The sequence below is a fragment of the Mustela lutreola genome, chromosome 10, assembly GCF_030435805.1.
Source record: "Mustela lutreola isolate mMusLut2 chromosome 10, mMusLut2.pri, whole genome shotgun sequence".
Classification (NCBI taxonomy): domain Eukaryota; kingdom Metazoa; phylum Chordata; class Mammalia; order Carnivora; family Mustelidae; genus Mustela; species Mustela lutreola.
This window is the reverse complement of record NC_081299.1, coordinates 10,902,443-10,924,442: the sequence shown is the minus strand read 5'-3', so window position 1 is coordinate 10,924,442 and position 22,000 is coordinate 10,902,443. Positions and strand designations below refer to the sequence as shown.

The 22,000-nt window shown below is 46.2% G+C and overlaps 1 protein-coding gene and 1 long non-coding RNA gene across 4 annotated transcripts in view; one reads left to right on the top strand and one right to left on the bottom strand.

The window, feature by feature from the left end:
• Positions 1 to 2,089, bottom strand: part of DDI2 (DNA damage inducible 1 homolog 2) — a 45,335-nt gene extending 43,246 nt beyond the window's left edge. The window contains exon 1 of one of the 3 annotated variants that reach the window (XM_059137644.1): positions 1,764 to 2,089. In XM_059137644.1, the coding sequence (XP_058993627.1) occupies positions 1,764 to 1,901 (138 nt within the window). In that variant the 5' untranslated portion in view covers positions 1,902 to 2,089. The remainder of the gene's footprint in view (positions 1 to 1,763) is intronic. The other 2 variants (XM_059137639.1, XM_059137641.1) reach the window with 2 other exon arrangements.
• On the top strand, positions 1,757 to 21,756 carry LOC131810055 (uncharacterized). Its single transcript, XR_009345386.1, has 3 exons — positions 1,757 to 1,890; positions 10,010 to 10,190; positions 21,648 to 21,756. It is a non-coding gene; the product is annotated as an uncharacterized LOC131810055 (long non-coding RNA).
• Positions 21,757 to 22,000: the final 244 nt, after the last annotated feature.

Genomic DNA, 22,000 nt, shown 5'->3' with positions numbered 1-22,000 from the left:
CCGGGAGCCCAGGTTTGCATATGCTAATCTGGCTTGGGAAGGAAGTAAATGCCCAAAGGTGACCTAAGGAATAAGAAAGAAATCTGGAGTCAGCCTGACTGTTCAGTGACTGAGGTACTCCTCACACCCTGCGCTGTGCCAATCTGACACACTCTTCACTCAAAACCGGCAGGATCTGAGGCAGTGCCAACCTTCATCTTCTTCCAAGTCCTAATAACAACAAAATCAACTTACATCTTAATTTTTTATTTCCCCCACCAGCTGGTGAGTGTAACCAGCATAAGAGAAAAGCCACCTTCAAATATTTTAAGAGTTGAGCGTCCCTCCCTAATTAAGCTGTCCTTTCCTAGCTCTCCACTTGAGGGATTCACTAACAGGAACTGGTTCCTCAGTTTTTGTGGATTAGCTGTTTACAGAAAAAGGCTCAAAGAATCCCTTTTACCAAGTTCTTTGTAACTTTCATCAGTTGACCTATTTGAGTGACACTTTGCACCTTGAAACAAAATCTTTGATATTCAGCTTTATGCCAAGGTTCCAAAGTTCACATACTGTAAAGGAATCATACTCGCTTCTGAACAAAATATTGACGCATCTGTTTACTATAACACAGGGCAGAACACGCTGTAGTTAGGCAATAGTTTTTGGAACTATTTCATAACTGCAGTAGGAAATCAAGATTTATATTCTGGGGCCTTGCAGGACTTCTATAATTTTCTTAATGTTCAGACCATGTCCTCCAAGGTCCACTTATCAAGTTAAGATTTAAATGTTTTAGCGTGAAGGCCAGAGTTATCGTCACCAATTCTGTTTGGGGGCAGCCTCAAGGCATTTTGAGAATAAATTACTTTGCTTATTTGAAATGTTAGAGCAGCTGAACTTCCTTCCAGCTGGGTAGGGAAATGAAACAGGCGAATCACACCCAGAATATACTAGGCCGTTTTCACAAAAATATCCTCATAAAGCAACGAACTTTGAACCCAGCCAAACTGAATTATGGCCTGAAATAAAGAGAGATTCTGGCCTGCTCCCAGCGAAGAAACCAGAGCAACAAACAACTTGAATTGAACTAATAACTGCCCTCCCTTTGGTGGGGGGAAGGGGGGAAATTGCCCTTTCTTTTTTCTTTTTTTTTTTTTAAAGAATTTAACCAGAAATGCCATGTGGTAGGGCAAAGGGAACAGGGCATTTCCAAATGCCTCAAAACAAGGTAATGGAAGTCTCAAAACTTTTTCCATCACTTAGAGTGCAAACCTCTACATTTAAAGGTAAATTACGTTTGCTTAAGCAGGAGCCCGCTCCAAAAAAGCAGATGCACAACAACCTACCACAGTGATCCAAACTGGTATTTCTGGTTGGGGAAGCAGGATGTACGAATTCCTGCAAACCTCGAGCTGCTGCTTCTATTCTACGGCTGCTCATAATGTACGTAGGTCCACACCACCCCAAACGAGGGATTATTAGGGGAGAAAGGGCCAGAGAGCCAGAAGGTGGGGCGGGCCGCCCAACTGTCCACGCGCCCCTCCGGCTGCAGTGGGTGCGTCTGCGGTCAGGTTCTCCGCTCCCTCCCATGGCACCCCACCCCACGCTCGGCGTGTGTGGGGGCAGCCAGCGTTTCCAGCTCCTTCCCGGACGCGGGGGCGGGCTGGGAGAGGCCATCCTGCTCCCGCCACCCCCAAATTCTCACCCATAGCAAAGGGAGGGCGTGAGACCCGGAGGCAGGAGGGTTAGCCCCGGAGGGAGACTCCGCTCGCTGCCCGGCATACCTGGCTCTCCGCGGCGGGGATGCCGGACTCGAGCTCGCACAGCGCGCGGAAGTTGTGCAGCTCGAAGTCTGCGTCGACCTGGAGGGAAAAGGTCACCTCGGAGAGGTCCCTCCGCACACAGTACACGGTGAGCAGCATGGCCCGGGCCCGACCCAGCTCGGCTCGGCCCGGCCTCGGCGCTGGGCTGCGGGGCGGCGGCGGGGCCTGGCTGGTGCTGCGGGCGAACGGCGCGAGCTGCTCGCTCGCCCGCTTGCTCCTTCCCTCCCTCACACACGCTCAGTGACTCACTCCCTCCCGCCCTCACTACCAAGCACGGCCGCCGCCACCCGCCTGCGACTCCGTCTGCCTGCTTGCCGGCCTGCCTCCCACCGCTGCCGCCAAGCGCGCCAGCCGCCGGCGCCCCGCCCCGCCGCAACGCGGCTGCCGTAAAGCCCGCCTCGCCCTCTCTGCCTTCGCGACGCAGAGAAGGGGCGGGCCGGGAAGAGGAAGCGGGAAGCTAGGAGAGGATTGGAGGGGAGGGAAGGCTTGGGAAACCAGCGAAAGGAAGGGCGAGAAAAGGGGCGGGAAGGAAGGGCAGGAGGGAAACCGGAGAGAGACTGAAGAGCTGAGGTCGGTGGTGGGGTCCGCGATCTCATTCACCCACATGAGACATTTATTTTTATTTTTTTTTAAGATTTTTTATTTATTTATCAGAGAGAGAGAGGGGGAGAGAGCAAGCACAGGCAGACAGAATGGCAGGCAGAGGCAGAGGGAGAAGCAGGCTCCCTGCCGAGCAAGGAGCCCGATGTGGGACTCGACCCCAGGACGCTGGGATCATGACCTGAGCCGAAGGCAGCTGCTTAACCAACTGAGCCACCCAGGTGTCCCACCACATGAGACATTTATTAAGCGCCGACCAGGTGGATACAAAAATGGGTAAAAACACCGGTGTTTCTTTGCCCTTGTGGAACTCTCACGCCACTAAGCAGAGTTCTAAAATGTATTTGTCCAAGTAGACATTGAGGCTTAGAAAGATTAATTTACTTCCTGTCCCAATGATTTAGAGTTAAAACCGAAATCATGACCCTGTCTAGTGTACACACCCGAGCTTACTCTGGCCCCTGCCTTCTTCTCCAGACCTGCCTCCTGAGTCCTTCCTGCACTCAGCCACACGGGGACCCTTGGTTCCTCCAAGGCTCCATTCCCCTATCTTGCAAAGTTTTCTCTCTACTCGGGACTGTCTCCTTCCTACACCTAGCACACACCACCCCACCCCACCCCAGCGCCAACTGCAGAGCCTTTATTGGGCACAGGTCAGAATCTACTTGATAAAGTATTTGCTACTTTACTGGCCTGTTCATGGCCACATGGCTGATGACTGGGTAGAGGCCCAGAACATGAGGATAAGGTCACAAACACCGATCCAACAGTGGCATCTCCCTACGTAACACCGCCCAATTCCCTATCTGTGAAGTAGGGACCCCTCTTCTGTTGTAACAGGAGGGAAGATGGAAACAGGATGGCTGTGGATGCAGGTTAAGTAGGTAGGTTTGGTGGCAAGAAAGTCAATGACCATCGGAAGACTTCCCTCTGTGAAGGATGGAGGTTCATCTGTGGAGAATAAAGAGAAAAACTGGAGGGGCAGGAGGTGAAGAGTGGTTGTATCAGCCACAGAAAGCCTATCAGTGATTTAAGCAAATCAAGGTTTATTTTTCTCACAGGATAGGAAGCCAGGAGGTAGAAAACAGCATCTGTTCAGTGACACAATAATATTGGGGCCTCTATTTCTGTAAATATTTTGGCCTTTCCTGGAGCGTCATGATATGGCTGGCTGCCTCCACTCCATGCAGCATTTTCTTGTTTAAGGCAAGAACTTGGCCAGAAGTCCTGCAGCAAGTTTCTGCTTACACCTCACTGGCCACCATTATGCCACATAGATGCAAGCAAGGGTAGGAAAGTAGGTGTTTAGCTTCTCTCACCTCTTTAAAGGACATGGACAGGAGAAAAAAGTTTTCAGAACATGTGTTAGGTGACACCTACATAGTCTACTACTATCTATATAGACCTATGGCAGAGGATATTTGAAATATCCATTGCAAATTGGAGCAAGTTGAACAGAGAAATGATGTAGGATTGTCAGGTGGTATCAAGGATCCAACTGATGTTTTATTAATTTTTCCGTGTTACATCTTTTTTCTAGTGGTGCTCAGGTGCCTGGGTGTGACAGATTTTATTTTCCAAAGACGGCAACGATAATATCTCCCATCTTACATGTTCTTCTTACAATGTGACCATAACATTCCTCCTATTAAGAGATGGGGGGTATGTTCCTCCATTTGAATCATGGCTGACTGACTCTGGTATAAATGTCATCGTGTGCCTTCTGAGGCTAGGTTATAAATGGCAATATAGCTCTTGCCTGGTTCTCTGGGAACACTTGGTCTTAGAAACCAACAACCATGCTGTGAGGAAACCCAAACCACATGGAGAGAACATGTGTGGATGTTCCAGGCAACAACCCAGCTGAGATCAAAGTCAATTCCTAGGAAAACCACCAAAGACACTTGCAGCTGGTTTCAACCAGACATTGAGCCATCTCCAGCATGTGGGTCTTTCCAGCAGAGGTCTCAGATGCCATGGGGCCATCTCCACTGTACTCTTTTTGAATCCCTGACCCACAAATCTGTGAGCATAATACAATGATTATTTTGCTTGACTAAGTTTGAGGTGGTTTGTTACAAAGCAACAATAAATGGTACACTGAATACACCTCTCTTTATATATATATATAAACATATATGTATACACACAAGTATATGTACACACACACACACACATACCTGCCACATCTTCTTTATCCATTCATCTATCAATGGACACGTGGACTGCTTCCATAGTTTGGTTGTTATTTTTTTTAAAGATTTTATTTATGAGAAAGAGAGAGAGCATAAGCAGGAGGGGCAGGGGAAGAGGGAGAGCATCTCAAACAGATTCCCACTGAGTTTGGAGTCCACCATGGGGCTTGATCCCAGGAAATCATGACCTGCGATCATGACCTAAGCTAAAACCAAGAGTTAGTTGCTTAAGCGACTGTGCCACCCAAGTGCCCTCATAGTTTGGCTATTGTAAATAATGCTGCAACAAACACAGGGGTGTGTGTAGCCCTTTGAACTAGTGTTTTCGTATTTTGGGGGTAAACACCCAAGTGTGTGATTACTGGATTGTAGGGTTGTTCTTATTTTTCTTTTTGAGGAACCTTCTCACCATTTTCCACAGTGGCTGCACTGGTTTGCATTCCCACCAACAGTGCAAGGAGCTTCCTTTTTCTTCACATCCTTACTAACCCTTGTTTCTTGGGTTTTTGTTTCTAGCCATTCTGACAAGTATGAAGTTGTATCTCATTGTAGCTTTGATTTGTAATTCCTCAATGATGAACGACATTGAGCCTCTTTTCATGTGTCTTATTGGCCATGTGTATGTCTTCTTTGGAGACTTGCTTTCTGCTCATTTTTTAACTGGGTTATTTGTTTTTTGAGTGTTGAGCTGTATCAGTCCTTTATATATTTTGGATACTAACCCTTTATCAGATATGTCATTTGCAGACATTACTTACATAAATTAAAAAAAAAAAGTGGTAAGAGAGAGGGGTGCCTGGGTGGCTCAGTTGGTTAAGTGTCTGCCTTCGGCTCAGGTTATAGTCTCCAGGTCCTGGGATCGGGACCCGAGTCAGGCTCCCTGCTCAGCAAGGATCCTGCTTCTCGCTCTCCCTCCACATGCATTCTCTCAAATAAATAAATACATTACAAAAAAAGATTTCATTTATTTATTGGACACAGAGAGAGAGAGAGAGATCATAAGTAGGCAGAGAGGCAGGTGGGGGGCAGGGGAAGCAGGCTCCCTGCTGAGCAGAGAGCCCAATGCTGGGCTCGATCCCAGGACCCTGGGATCATGACCTGAGCCAAAGGCAGAGGCTTAACGCACTAAGCCACCCAGGCGCCCCTAAATAAATAAAATCTTAAGGAAAAAAAGTGGTGAGAGTGGACATCCTTGTTTCGTTACTGACCTTAGGGGGAAAGCTCTTGGCTTTTCACCACTGAGTATGATGTTTGCTATAGGTTTTTCATATACAACTCTTATTATGTCAAGGTATGGGCCTTACCCCTCTTGGACTCTGCTCAAATGCTTCTTGAGATCTGGTTCAGAGTGTGGACTCTCACTTCTCTCATCACTCTATGAGGTAGACTTTGCATCTCCAACATGCAAGTAGTAAATGGCCGTTCTAGGATTCAAACCAGGCAATCTGACTTGAGTCCCCACTTTTTTTAAGTTTACTTATTTATTTAAGTAATCTGTACACCCATCATGGGGCTCAAACTCATGACCCAGAGATGGAAGGTTGCATGCTCTTCTCGCTAAGCCAGCCAGGGACCCCACAAGTCCACAATCTTAACCACTACTTTACATGGCTACATGTAAGACCTCATTTCATGCTTCTAAAAGCCCACAGAGATAGGAACTTCAGGTTTCCCTTGCTATCTGAAAGTAGATGGCTCCTATGAAACCTTTTGTAAATTGAAATGGTGCAAAACAAAGAAGTGACTACCACTTTCAAATCAAATATCCTCTTTAGATTTCTTTTGGTTAGTGAAAACAAGTACTAATGAAGGTCTTTCATGAAACTGAAGTTTCATGAGCCAAACTTTTGGATGGCAGGGGAATCCTGTATTGTATTCATACCCATTTCATGCAAAAGGAAATTGAGGTGTGGGAATTTTAACCAACTTGCCCAGGTTCACACAGCTAATGAATAGAAGGTTCTCCAAGTTGTAAAAAAAAACACAAAACCACCAAAAAACCAAAAACCAAAAACCAAAAAAAAAACAAAAAACCCCAAACCTTTAAGAACAAAAAACATCTATTTTCAACCTTTAACTAGAGCACCAGCATTCTGCTGGCACAGTACACTTGAAGACACCTGGCTGTGTTCCAAAACCCTTTCAACACCATATGGTCACCACCAGCAAAGTTTCTGCCTACTTCTAGGTTCTTGCCTAATTCTTCTCTACTAGGAAGAACAGATTGGTTAAAGGCATTTACCCTATTTGATTTTTAAAACTCCTACAGTTGGTGGGTGCCTGGGTGTTTCAGTTAGTTAGGTGTCTGCCTTTGGCTTGGGTCGTGATCCCAGGGTCCTGGAATTGAGTCCCACGTTGGGCTCCCTGCTCAGCAGGGAATCTGCTTCTTCCTCTGCTCCTCCCTGCCCTTCTCATGCTCACTCTCTCTCTCACACATGCAAAAATGAATAAATAAAATCTTAAAAAAAAAAAAAACTTCTATAATAGGGACTAAATCCCCAAACACTCTAAGTACTCATTTTTCTTTTCTTTCCTTTTTTTAAGCAGGTGGATATTGTTCTTTGAATTTTTCCCTTATCATCAGTTCGCGGTTGCTCAAAGAAGTCTCTCTTACCTTGCTGTTCCTGGCATGTCAACTGATAGCAGACAGTGCTCCATTTTGCTCATTTTACCTTAACACAAAAACGTTGGTTTCCTATTTCTTAGGCCAGGATCATGTGCAGATATATAATGCAATGCCTCTTCCCTTTCCTGCTTATCATTCCTAAAGTCTGGTAGCATTTCAGTTCCACTAAATTCTAGGTCAATTCCTCCTCTTCATTTCCAGTGTACCGTGTACTCATTGGGTTATCAAAATATTGCAGGTAATTACGGTTGTAATTTCAAGCACCATAATTTGCCTACTCAGAAGTCTGTAGCTAGAGATCAAAATGTACCTTGATTACCAGAGTCAGCCTGGGCAAAAGTGCAAAACAGGCCAAAGTTTGTCCTTGGCAAACTCAATGTGATGCTCCTTCTTTGGCTCCCTTTCTCTCCACCTGTTCCTCTTCATTCTCATGGGTCCTACTTTCTTCACTTGCCTTTTTAAAACCTGCTCTCAAGAAAGGAGCTGGACCAACTCACACTAAGGTACTAATGACTGCTGAAACTCTGTCTGGTCTCTCTTTAGGTAGTTGCATGTTAATAGGGATAAAGGTATCAATCATCAGCTACAGATTTCTAGGCTTCAGCAGAGAATTTGGTAGGGAAGGCAAATTTTCCCAAGAACCTCTGGATTGACACAAGTCTAGTTCACTCTTCTGTTGACATCTCACCAGGATTTTATTGATCTACCCCTGATATACCTGGTTTAATACCCAACTTGATAGTTAAATTGCTTTCCTATTTTTTCCCTTCAGGAAGCTCCTGTTGTTTTTTGTTTTTTTTGTTTTTTCCATGAAAAACGTGCGTCTTTCTTCTTGAAACACCACATCATAGTTGTGGAGAAATCTCAGGTATCATGGCTGAGAGTACAGAGCCAGCTTTTAAGATATAAAATGGAAACAAAACATTCTCATTGGGCACTGCCAACGTGAGTATCATTACAATAGCAGGGATATGTTCAAAGTCTTTTAGCCTCTTGGAACAACTTTGGTCCACCCGCCATAATCAGAAATAGAACCATATTGGACATAGACCATTCATTAATTTCTTCAACCATTCTTTTTTTTTTTTAAGATTTTATTTATTTATTTGACAGAGAGAGATCACAGGTAGGTAGAGAGACTGGCAGAGAGAGAGAGAGCGGGAAGCAGGCTCCCTGCTGAGCAGAGAGCCTGATGTGGGTCTCGATCCCAGGACCCTGAGATCATGACCTGAGCCGAAGGCAGCGGCTTAACCCACTGAGCCACCCAGGTGCCCCTCTTCAACCATTCTTAACATCTACTGAATGCCAGACATTGTTCTAGGCACAGCAGGGAACAAGACAAAAAGACTATCCACACTTGGCTTACATTCTAGTAAGAGCTTACATTCTAGTCAGGGGTCACAGAGAACATACAAAATTTGTCAGGGGGTGATAAATGCTTGACAGGGGAAAAGAGCAAGCAGATGACAGGGAGTGTTGGGAGAAGGGTGAGGAATTTGGGCATGCAGTGGTTGTTACTTCGCAGAGGGTGGTCAGGAAAAGTCTGTCTTATAAGGTGACATCTGAGCAGGATGAAGCAGAACAAAGGAGTAAATCATGCGGACATCCATGAATACTCAGCACAGGTAACAGCAGGTCCATAGACCTAAATATGGAACTATACCTGCCTTGTTCCAGAAACACAATGAAGAACAGCATTTCCAGAAATCAGTGAATGAGGAGGACAGTAGTTAGGAACCCATGGGACAAGTGATCCTAAGGACTTGGCTTTCACTGACTGAAATAGGAAGCCACTGGAGAATTTTGAGCAGAGAAGTGACATGATGTAACCTGTGTGTCAATAGATCACTTTGGCTGGGGCACCTGGCTGGCAGGGCCGGCGGAGCATGTGACAGTTAATCTCGGTGTTTTGAGTTCCAGACCCAGGTTGGGTGCAGAACTTACTGAAAAGAAAAACAAAATCACTTTGGCTGACTTGCAGAGGAAGGCGTTGGTGGGCTAGTTAGAACCAGCAATAGAACAAGCAATAACCCACAGTGACAGACCTTGGGGAATCTGACCAGGGTGCAGGTAGTGAGAAGCTGTCAGATTCTGAATTCATTTTGAAGACAGAATTTACATGACTTGCTGACGCACTGAACACAAGGTGTGGAAAGAAAGAGGAATCAAGGATGGCCACGGGTGTGTATGTGTCAATATTCCAGAGTATACATAATATTTTTTTTTAGATCTTTTTTTTAAATTTATTTGACAGAGAGAGATCACAAGTAGGCAGAGAGGCAGGCAGAGAGAGAGAGAGAGAGAGAGAGGAGGAAGCAGGCTCCCTGCTGAGCAGAGAGCCCGATGCGGGGCTAGATCCCAGGACCCTGGGACCATGACCCGAGCTGAAGGCAGAAGCTTTAACCCACTGAGCCACCCAGGTGCCCCTCAAATCCCTTTCATCTGGGACATTTTTTCGGTCAGGGCTCACAGGCTTGTCGCGGGATCCCCCGAACCCTGGCCTGCACGCGGGGACCTAGGATTTAAGAACTGACAGGGGGGTAACCAGGCTCTGAGAACCTGCTCAATTCTCTGAACTCACGGTGAGGTTGTACCTTTCCAATAACTACCTCGGAGAGACACTACCCCCGACCCCCCGAAGTGATGCCTCTTACCCGAGACGCTGGATCTCTCTTCTAGCCAGTGCTCAGCATGACAGCCTTAAATAATAAATAGTGAATATAATAACCTTAATATCCCTAAATCTCACCCCTTATTACATATCTCAACTTCTTCTGTGCCCACAGGAGGCAGACCTCAGCATCTGACGAGTGTTATGCTCAGGAAAGGCTCCTGCACGACCAGCAAAGCCTCACGACCGCCTCTGGAACCGTTTTATCACTTCACTGTCACTAGTGCGGAAAAGCCCCAGCTGCCCCTTTGGTCACCCTCTGACCACCCCATCTGAGGCCGCGGCCGAAACCCCAGGTACACAGCGCTCTGGCCGCGCCACCTCCGCGGTCCCACAGCCGGGCGGAAACGCGCCTGCGCCGTATCACGTGACGGTAGCGTCACCCTCTAGGGAGCGGGGGCGTCTAGCCACGTGACGCAGCCAGGCCAATGCCTGGCGTCCGCTCTCTGGGCTCCTGGTTGCTAGACGACCCCTGCCCAGCTCCCGCGACCTGGATTTATCGCGGCGGGAACGTCGGACGCCGCGGGCAGGTCCGGGCGTTCGGGAGTGCTGCAGGCTGCGGGGGCGTTTCGCGGCTTCCGCCTTCTCTGGGGCGGAAGGCCGGCTGGCGGTGTCCACTCCCGTGCGCCGTTCGGGGCTCCAGCCCGAGTGTCCCCGCGTCCGCGGTCCTCTGGGCCGGAGCCGGCAGCCGAGGGGCCGCAGGGCCGCGCGGACTAAGCCCGGTCCACTCGCAGGCTGCCCGCCTCGGCCTGCTCCGCCCCGGAGAACCGGCTCAGCCTCCAGCTGGGGCGGAGGTGTGCTTGAGGCAGTGGCGTTGGGAGAAACCGGTGCCTGGTGGAAGTCCCAGGCGTGGGTGGCCTCTGAGGCTTGTCCTGGACCAGAGAAAGGAAATGGGCGGTGGACTCTGTGCACTACTGATGCGTCTTGACCGAAAAGATGGTGCCTTGAATAGTGGTAGACCGGAGGATAACAGATTTCCATTAAAAAGAAAAAAAAAAAAATCGCAAAAGAGCCAAATACTTATTTAAGAAAAGTTTGTGGGGCCCCTGCCTGGCTCGGTCGGGGGAGCAAGCAACTCTTGATCTTGGGTGGGTCCTGACTTCCAGCCCCACACTGGGTGTAGAAATTACTTTTTATAAAAAGAAAAGTTTATACATTTGCCTCTCTTTTAAAAGCTTTGTCTTTGAGATTTCTAAGAACAGTGGCAGTCTTTCGCTGTTGAGCATTTTCAGTCCAGAGATAACTTGTGGTGGGCTTGGAAATTGTATATGGCTCGGTTCTAAAAGTTTTAAGTGTAATCTTTTCTGTATTGCCCATGACGCTACTCAATATTTTAAACATAGAGAATACAGTTATATAATCGTTTTAATGTCTTTGCTAATTCTCCCATCTGTGTCACTTCTGGGTCTGTTTGTACTGGTTGATGTGTGTCCTCCTGGGTTCCATTTACCTGTCTCTCTACTCGCCTGGTAATTTTATTTTATTTTTTAAAGGAAGAGTATTTTATTTGTTTATTTATTTACTTAGATTTTATTTATTTATTTCACACACAGAGATCACAAGGAGGCAGAGAGAGAGGAAGGGAAGCAGGCTCCCTGCTGAGCAAAGAGCCTGATTCGGGGCTTGATCCTAGGACCCTGAGACCATGACCCCAGCGGAAGGCAGAATTGCCTGGTAATTTTATGATGGGATGCCAGATATTATGACTTTTACCTTGTTTTAGTGCTGGATATTTTTGTGCTTCTGTAAATCTGGAACTTGGTTCTGGGGTGCAATAAGTTACTTGGAAATAGTTTGGGTCTTTGGGGTCTTGCTTTTAAGATTTGATAGGGCCACAGCTGTGCCAGCTATAGGGCTCATTATTCCCCCTGAGGCAAGACCTTTATGAACTTTATTCCCAATGCCCCATAAATTATGAGCTTTTCTAATCTGGCTAGTGAAACTAGGCACTATGCCCAGCCTGGCGGGGTGCATGAAGCACCTTTCCCTCTAATGCTTTCAAGTGGTTCTTTTTCCCAGGCTCAGGTAGTTTTCTTACTTGAATGCCCTATCCAGGACTTGGTAAATAGCAGAATAGGGCCCTCTACAGGTCTCTGGGGTTTTCTGTCTCCGTGTGTGTGTGTGTGTGTGTGTGTGTGTGTGTGTGTGTTCGTGTGTTCGTTCGTGTGTTCTCTCTGATACTCTGGCCTGTAAACTCTAGCCGCCTTGGTGACTCTGGACTCTCTTCACGACTCAAGGACTCTGCTGAGCTCTGCCTCAGCTTTCCTTCCCTGCACTGTAGCCTGTAAGCTCAAGGTAGTAAACCAGGGCAAGTATTAGGGCTCACCCTGTTTATTGTCCTTTATTGGGGATTATTATCCATTGTGGCTTTATGTCCAGTGTATTGAAAGCCATTGTTTCATATTTTTTGTCCTTTTTTGGCTGTTTAAGGTGGGAAAGGAAATCTGGTTGCTGTTTCTTTATCATGATTTCTGGAAGTTGAAGTCCAAATATCACACCCATCTGGAAAACGTTTGTGTCTCAAAACCATTGAATCTTGGGATGCCTGGGTGGCTCAGTGGGTTAAGCCTCTGCCTTCGGCTCAGGTCATGATCTCAGGGCCCTGGGATCAAGCCCCGAGTTGGGCTCTCTCCTCAGCGGGAGCCTGCTTCCCACCCCCTCCTCTGCCTGCCTCTCTGCCTACTTGTGATCTTTGTCTGTCAAATAAATAAATAAATTCTTTAAAACAAAACAAAAAAAACTATTGAATCTTGAAACTCTTAGGTTGCATACTGTTGGGCTCACAATCAATTTATTCCAGAAGACCGCTATTATCTATCTTGCTATCCCTACAGACTTAACCAATAGCCTCTACTTGGCTGACACTCAGTAGAAGCTGGAGTGCTTGAATAAACTATTTTGAGCAAACAGCTGTCGGTCAGCTTATGGTATTTTCTTCCAACATTTGTTGATGGGCTTTTGCAATTTTCTTCTTGCCTGCCAGCAGCAAGTGAAAGCTAGGCAGGATGGAAATTTCTGGGACTTGTTATTCATGACTGTAATTACCCACAAAAATGCACCTTTTAAAAAAGTTAATTTGCAGGCATGAGGAAACTTTTAGGTATGAGGAATATGTTCTAAAACGGTTGTGGTGATGGTTTCACAAGTTGACAAAAAGTCATTGGATTGTACACTTAAAAATAGGTGAATTTTATGGTAAATAAATTACACCTAAACAAGGCAGTTTTTAAAAAACACTATTTTTATTTTTTTAAAGATTATTTTAGGGAAAGAGAGAGTGTGAGCGTGCACGTTTGCAAGCAGGGGGAGGGGCAGGAGAGGGAAAAGGAAAGAAGCAGACTTCCCCTGAGGGCAGAGCCAGACTCAGGGCTCAATCTCATGATCCTGAGATCATGACCTGAGCTGAAATCAAGAGTCACATGCTAAACTCACTGAGCCACCCAGGTACCCCTAAATCAGTTTTTATTTTTTTATTTTTTTTTAAAGATTTTATTTATCAGAGAGAGGGGGGGGGGAGAGCAAGCACAGGCAGACAGAATGGCAGGCAGAGGCAGAGGCCGAGCAAGGAGCCCGATGCGGGACTCGATCCCAGGACGCCCGGGATCATGACCTGAGCCGAAGGCAGCTGCTTAACCAACTGAGCCACCCATGCGTCCCTCTAAATCAGTTTTTAAAAAAGCTTATCTTGAAGATTTCCAAGGCATTTTTAATTGTTTAATTTTTATTTATTTATTTAAGATTCTATTTATTTATTTGACAGAGAGAGAAATCACAAGTAGGTAGAGGCGGGGGCGGGGGTGGGGAAGCAGGCTCCCCGCTGAGCAGAGACCCCCCAATGCGGGGCTTGTTTCCAGGACCCTGAGATCATGACCCGAGCTGAAGGCAGAGACTTATTTGATAGAAAGAGACACAGCAAGAGAGGGAACACAAGCAGAGGGAGTGGGAAAGGGAGAAGCAAGCTTCCTGCTGAGCAGGGAGCCCGATGCGGGGCTCGATCCCAGAACCCTGGGATTATGACCTGAGCCAAAGGCAAACGCTTAACGACTGAGCCACCCAGGCGCCCCGAAGGCAGAGACTTAAACCACTGAGTGATCCAGGTGCCCCAAGGCATTTTTTAAATATATATTTTTTATTTTTAAATAAACATATAATGTATTATTAGCCCCAGGGGTACAGGTCTGTGAATCGCCAGGTTTACACACTTCGCAGCACTCACCATAGCACATACCCTCCCCCAATGTCCATAACCTCCCCTGCCCCCCACCGCAACCCTCAGTTTGTGAGATTAAGAGTTTCCTATGGTTTGTCTATTTCCAAGGCATTTTAAGGTGAAAAAGAAAGTTGCCAACCACTTTATATAAGCTAAACTGAGTTTTGATTTTTTTCAAAAGCCTTCTATGCATTGAAATACAACCTTGATTAGGTGGGGTTATACAAAGATGGACTGTCACTTTGTACAATACACATGTATCACTTTTGTAATCAGAAAAAAACTAAAGATTTTAAAAAGAAGATCAAAATTTAAAAGAGAAAATCAAGTCAAGGGTGACTCCAAGAGAAAAAAGGTCGATTTGACCCATCCACAAGGCAGTGAACAGGATATTCAATTAGAAATCAGAAGGTCTGAATTCTGTTCTCATTCTGGTCTTTGAACTCTGAGCGAAGACAAATTATATAGCTGCTAGCTATCTTTCCAGAAACCATGTTCGAGTAATGAAGTGAATATTTGAAATGTGGATCATAAGTGTCAAGAGTGGAAGTCTGAAACCATTTTGATAGCAGCTATAGGAAGGATGTCAATTTGGGAGGATTTTTAAAAAATTCTCTTTACTGTCCAATAAATGATGAGACTCACTCTCTTCCTACCACTCTGACTGAAACCTTTAACAGGTAAGACCATCTCTCATCCTGGATCCTGGGGAGGAAGTGGCCTTGCAATATACATTGACATTACTGGCTTAACACTCCAGTTTCCTTATCAAATATAAATGTTTTATTTAAAGGATAATTGAAAAGACAAATGAAGTAAAATACATCAAGTGTTGAATATAGGAAAAAATTGGGATGGAAAAGTAAGTCATAATGAAACAGAACAAATACTTCATCATCCCATTGACTTCATGATACTGCAGGAAACATTGTATCATACCTGCTTTATTGTATGAGAACTTTCTCTGTACTTCAAGCATTGGTCCTTACCCTCCAAGCATGTATAACGATGTTCTCTTGGTTTGAATTGCCTAGGGTGAGTTGGCTTGCAGATGGCTTTGTCTAAACAGCATTTCCCCACATGTCCCTGAGCTTTGTGTCAGTCTGGAACCTTGGTTTTTGGCTAGTTGCTTCGGTCCTCAATTACTGAGTATTCAGTCTCACTCATAATGAGTCAGATCTATTACCCAGAGTATATAGTTTACAGTTAATAATTGGACCCCGCATTTATCTAATGCCGTTCCCACCAAGGACCGGGTTGACCATGTGCTTTTAGCTCTGCGTCATCACCAGGAAGTCAGGGGAGGTTAGCTCCTCCAGCCTCTGCTCTGCAGGCGAAGGAGAGCTACTCAGAAGCACCTGACTTCCTGAGGGAGGCAAAGAGGACTGCCATCTAAAAGAAACACAGGGCAAAACTGGCTCGGGCTTGAAGAAGTCTCATCATTTTCTTCAAGAAAGAATTAAATGGTGCAAAGATCACATGAAGCTAGCCTACTGTATAATAAAATTGTGGCTTTGGACGTGTAGGTGGCTCAATTGGTTGAGCGTCCAACTCTTGATTTCAGCTCAGATCATGGTCTTGAGATTGTGAGATCCAGCCCCGAGACCAGCTGTGTGCTCACTGCAGAGTCTGCTGGAGGTTCTCTCTCCCTCTGCCTCTGCCCCTCCCCTACGCTTGTGCTCTCTCTAAATTAAAAAAAAAAAATTGTTGTGGTCTGATTGAAATCAGGCCGACTAAATGACTGTGCCTGTCATCTGATGGAAGAGTGGAGTGCTCTGTCCATTTCCTGAAGTTCCTCTTATTAGACAATCAGGCAGAAGTTTTCTGAGCCCTCTCCTGGCTTGACTTGGAAACTGCATGATGGTGATCTTTAAACTTCATTGGGTGGGTCTTTCCTTACATAAATTCATGTTCTCCCCTCCCTTTCTCTTGCCCCAGGAGGCTTATTCGAACCAGGGAGAGGCCCAGCCGGCCACTTATTTGGCATCCAGATAAGGCTCCAGATGTCCATCCAAAAGGCAAATAAACCACCAAACAACCAATCTCATCATGTTCAAATAGTACATATTATTTTCGAGGTTCAAAAAATGATGCCATGGGGTGTCTGGGTAGCTCAGTCGGTTAAGCGTCTGCCTTTGGCTTGGGTTATGATCCCAGGGTCCTGAGATCTTGTCCTGCATCAGGTTCCCTGCTAGGTGGGGAGCCTTCTTCTCCCTCTTCCTCTGCCTGCTGCTCCCCTTGCTTGTGCTCTCTCTCTCTCTCTCTCTCTCTCTGTGTCAAATAAATAAATACATAAACAATTTCAAAAGGAAATGATACCATTAATGGAAGTAACTCCATGTGAGTGTGTGAAGTATTCTCAGAACCATTGTTGAGTGTGTAACTTTGTAGGTAAAATAAAGAGTGGGGAGTCTGACAAACTTGGGAGAAAGTATTCTGAACCTGCTAAAAAATATCTATTTTTCTTTAAGGCCAGGGGACAAGGAAGTGTAACAGTGTAACTGTGTGACAGTGAGTAGAGTGTCCCCGAAAGCCCCTGGCCAGGTGTCTCAGGGAGGCTGGAGTTGAAGCAGGATCATTTCTAAGCGTCTGCAAGCACAGACTAGTTTGTTGACTCCTTCTGTGGAACCCTTATACTGTTCTTTAGGCCAAAGGGAATCCATGCAGACAGCCGAAATGTACACAATGTCTTCCCCATGTTCTCTGGCTGTCGCAGTTTTTGGCTGAAACAGCAATCAGCCTAGAGCTGCCCTCTACAGCTTCCAGAAGATCCACTCACTCACCCACCAAACATTTATTCTGCTACTTGTTTTCTGAGGCACAGCGATTAGAGGCTGGCCAAAAGCACAAAGCACATGTTGGAACTTAGAGTTTACTAGAATGGTGTTTTGGAATCCTTTTCCTGTCAGGGCCCACACAGAGAAATCGTACAATTTGTATGTCGCATTGAGGTAAACGTTGATGGTGGGGAGTGGATTTAGGGATCTGTATGGGATTTGGTAAAAAAAAAAAAAAAATATATATATATATATATATATATATATATATATATATAATGTAATTATGACTTGGAAAATAAAATGAAAGTATTAGCATTAAATGTTGAACTTACATAAAATTTCCAAATAAAATATTTTCACATTTTAGCTTTCTCTGTGAATGTGACTTTTTATTATCAGGTTTTTTTTTTTAAAGATTTTATTTGTTTATTTGAGAGAGAGACAGTGAGAGAGAACATGAGCGAGGAGAAGGTCAGAGAGAGAAGCAGACTCCCCGCAGAGCTGGGAGCCCGATGCGGGACTCGATCCCAGGACTCCGGGATCATGACCTGAGCCAAAGGCAGTCGTCCAACCAACCGAGCCACCCAGGCGTCCCTATTATCAGGTTTTATGTTTGAATTGGCTTGATGCAATAACTACCAAGACTTTTCCCAAGAAGGATCCCTTCAGCGGCACCTGGGTGACTCAGCAGGTTAAAGCCTCTGCCTTCAGCTCAGGTCATGATTGATCCCTGCATCAAGCTCTCTGCTCCGCGGGGAGCCTGCTTCCTCCTCTCTCTGCCTGCCTCTCTGCCTACTTGTGATCTCTGTCTGTCAAATAAATAAATAAAATCTTTGAAAAAAAAAAAAAAAGGATTCCTTCAAGGGGCACCTGCGGGGCTCAGTCAGTAAAACATGCAACTCTTGATTTCTGCTTGGGTCATGATCTTCGGGTCATGAGATTGAGCCTTGGCGGACCTGTTGCTGGCAGGGAGTTTCCTTGAGAGTCTCTCCGTCTCCTTCTGCCCGTCCCCTCACTCGTGTGCTCTCTCTCTCTAAAAGTAAATAAATCTTTATTTTTTATTTTTAAAGATTTTTTTTTTAAGATTTTATTTATTTATTTGACAGAGAGAAATCACAAGTAGATGGAGAGGCAGGCAGAGAGAGAGAGAGGGAAGCAGGCTCTCTGCTGAGCAGAGAGCCCAATGCGGGACTCGATCCCAGGACTCTGAGATCATGACCTGAGCCGAAGGCAGCGGCTTAACCCACTGAGCCACCCAGGCGCCCTATTTTTAAAGATTTTATTTATTTATTTGAGTGAGAGAGAGCACGAGCTGGGGGACAGAGGGAGGGGGAGAAGCAGACTCCCCACTGAGCAGGGAGCTTGACACAGGGGCTCGATCCCAGGACCCCGGGATCATGACCGGAGCCGCAGGCAGACACTTAACTGACTGAGCCACCCAGCCGCCCCAATAAATAAATTAAAAAAAAAAAAAAAAAAAGGATCTCTTCAAGTTCTTGATAGCTATGAACAATTGGAAGCTCAAGTAAGTAATAAAAATTTTAAATTTTAATATTAAACGTTTATAAAATTTAGATTTATAGAAGCATCTTATTTTTCTCTCATTAGCAGTTGTACAATTGAAATTTATTGCAATAACAACCAGTTTTTAATCCGATCAAATGCTTTCCAGGCAAGCATTTCAAACGAATGACAGCTCTGATTTAAAGCACATTCCTTCAGAATAAATACTTAAAATACCCACCTGGTATGAGCTGGCATGTGTTATTTGTGGCTAGCTGGCCTCTGTTCTGATTGGTCGATGCCTGTGCCATCTCAGAGGTTAAATATTTTTAATACCACGCCGCCATCAGCAGTGTTCAAGCAGTTGCTCCGAAGTTAGCTTGGACCCTGTTTGGACAACAGCCAAAACTGGACAGAGGTCTAATGTTAGGTAAAGACGGATCTGGGTCAGCTGTCTGGGGCTGCTCTGGCCCAAAGCTCCCAGCATTGCTGCTCGTCCTCTTCGGGTCCTTCACACCCACCTCCTCTAGCAGGGCTGTGAGCCCTCCTCCGCAAGGGACAGCAGTGCACTCTGCAGCTGGCCTCAGAGGTCGATGCCCAGGTAATGCCCGGCAAGCGGCAAATGCTGCTGATCCTGCTGTCTCCTTGCGGGGGTCACAGAGCAGGACGTCAGACTCCAAGGGGCTCTGCTGTGGCCTGCATGTACCCAGAGGTGACTGGCCTTGCTGGTGGGCCCAAGGACCATGGGATCTTTATGTTATGTACACCTCCCCCCCCATCTGCCCATAACCCCTATGAACATTAGTGCCCTATGACCACTAGTTAGGAAACTCAGCAGTAGAAAAAAATAAAACATACAATGATGACACGACCTGGTATTTACCAACTGTTGGTTTCACAGAGCTCTTCACAGTGGACCTCGTTCAGTCCTGATCAGAACAATCAGAAAGGTTTATCATTCCATTTGGCAGAATAGGAAATGGGTTCAGAAGGGTGAACTGCTCAGGTTGACATGCTAACTTCATGCTTCCCTGACCGGATACCTCAGGGATTGTACACATGGGTGTGCCGGTTTCAATAATGTCAGTTATTGGAGTGACAGCTTCACTTAAAAATGTGGGGGGAGCAGGGACACCTGGGGGGCTCAGAGCCTCTGCCTTCGGCTCAGGTCATGATCCCAGGGTCCTGGGATTGAGGTCTGCATGGGGGGTAGGGTTCAATGCTCAGCAGGGAGCCTGCTTCCCCCCCCCCGCCCCACCTGCCTCTCTGCCTACTTGTGATCTCTGTCTGTCAAATACATAAATAAATAAAAATCGTAAAAAAAAAAAAATTGGAGAAGGGAGTAAACTGGTAAACAAGATCAAATGTTTTTATACTAATATAAATGTGTGTTATGAAACAGAACGAAATGTCACAAATTTGTAAGTCAGGCATGAAACATCAAAGTGGCTGGGTGCGGAGCCACTCTGAGCTGTTGCCCCAAACCCACAGCGGTTTTCTCCTGTTATATGTCATTGAGATACACGGAGGGTGGAGCTCGGATTTAACTTTTTATTCTGATCCCAATTCCTCTACTTGTTCCCCAATGAAAACAGTGAGAATTTTAAGTTTTAAGAGTTCCAGAGAGAGCAGTTTGAACCTGGGCTTCAGCAGAACATGGGGAAGGTGGAGGTGGGGGTCGTGGGAGAGAGAACATTCCAGGCGAGGAGACGGTAGAAGCAAAGGACAGGAGGCAAGAAAGGGAGGGTTGTGTAAGGTGAATGATGGCTCAAGGGACAATCACACGCAAAGGTATGATGGGAAGCCGGATTAGAAACATGGATTGGCTTCAGGAAGCATTATCGGTCTGATGGGAGAGTGGAAAAACCAGGTGGAAAGCTAGAGGTGGGAGACTGGGACCACAGTAACAGTAGAGAGAGCGAGCAGGGGGCTTGCCTGCAGGAAACCACGGGGACTCACAGAGAGCAGGATCAACAGAAGGAGGTGGAACTTCGCCTGCTGAGCCACAGGCCACCTGAGCTGCTGTCAGAGTATCTGGGTGGGGAGTTAGAAAATGAGCACCTGGGGAGGGGGTGCCTGGGTGGCTCAGTCGTTAAGTGGCTGCCTTCAGCTCAGGTCATGATCCCAGGGTCCTGGGATGGAGCCCCGCATTGGGCTCCCTGCTCAGTGGGAAACCTGCTTCTCCCTCTCCCTCTGCCTGCGCTTATGTTTCCTCTCTCGCTGTCTGTCAAATAAATAAATAAATAAAATCTTAAAAAAAAAAAAAAAAAGACAAAAAGAAGGCAACTGGAGTCTGTGGCTGGGATTTGGTCTGTGAATTACCTGTGTCCAGGTCAAAAATGTCACCTTGATATTGAAAGAGACTGACGTCAGAGACGGAGCCGTCCAGAGAGCAGGAGGGCACACCTGATGGGAGGTTTAACGGAAGGACGAGTTCAGCCGTAGGGAAAGATGGCACCGGGTTGGTGTTATTATCACACAGTCCGGCTCGCAGAAGACACTCAAATATTTGTGAAAAGAATGAAAGAATAAACCAGGAGCGAGAAAATGATACATCCAGGACAAACCATATGAAAGAAATGGTGATAGAATCTGCCCCTAGGGCTGTTAAGGGATTGTTGCTTCTTTTTTTTCCGGGAAAATACTCTTCGGGCTCTTTCAACACTGGCTCTTAGAAAACTTTGCCCCCAGCCTAGGTGGTGTGGGGTTTAAGGTGCGACTTTGGTATGAAGTTGGCAATTTAAAGCCAACTCAGGCCTTTTTCCATTCAATCTCAGCTTCCAGAGACTGAAAATGTGTAGTTCCACAGCCTGGCTCACGCGACTTCATTATAAATCATTATTTCCTTTCCCTGGTGGTTTCTTCCCCTTTCCCCTTAGAAATAAAGAGGATTGCAGATTAGGGACTTCCTGGTAGTGTGACCTTCACTAGCGGGGTTGGGGGGGTGGGGGTGGGTGGGTGGGGAGTCTCTAAGTCCAAGAAGATTTTTTTTTAAAAGATTTTATTTATTTGTTTTACAGACAGAGATCACAAGTAGGCAGAGAGGCAGGCAGAGAGAGAGAGAGACAGGAGGACAAAGAGCCTGAAGGCAGAGGCTTTAATCCACTGAGCCACCCAGGCGCCCCACTCCAAGAAGATTATTTAGAAAGACTCCACTTCCTAAGAATCTTACCCAACATTCCTTAATAAATTATTTAAAAAAAATGCATTTCCAGGGGTGCCTGGTGGCAGTCCCTTAATTCTCCTACTCTTGATTTCAGCTCAGGTCCTGTTACGTTCTCAGGGTCGTGAGATCGATCCCCGCTATGGGCTCCGGGCTCAACGCAGAGGCCGCTTCTCTCTCCTTCTGTCCCTCCTCCCTCGTTGGCGCCCTCGCTCTTTCTAAAATAAATAAATCTTTTAAAAAGTGCATCGCCTATTTCTCTTCTTTAGAAAAAAAGTCCCCCCGCCTTTAAATCTTTTCACTTTTTAAAAACATTACTCTGATAGGGAGAAGCAGGGACCAAGGGCCAGTTTTGGGGTGGGGGGCACAGACACCGGGGCGGTGCCGTGGCCGGGAGTGGGGAGGCGGGGGCCTGGCTTTGTTTACCGAGCGAGCCAGAGGCCAGAGTCC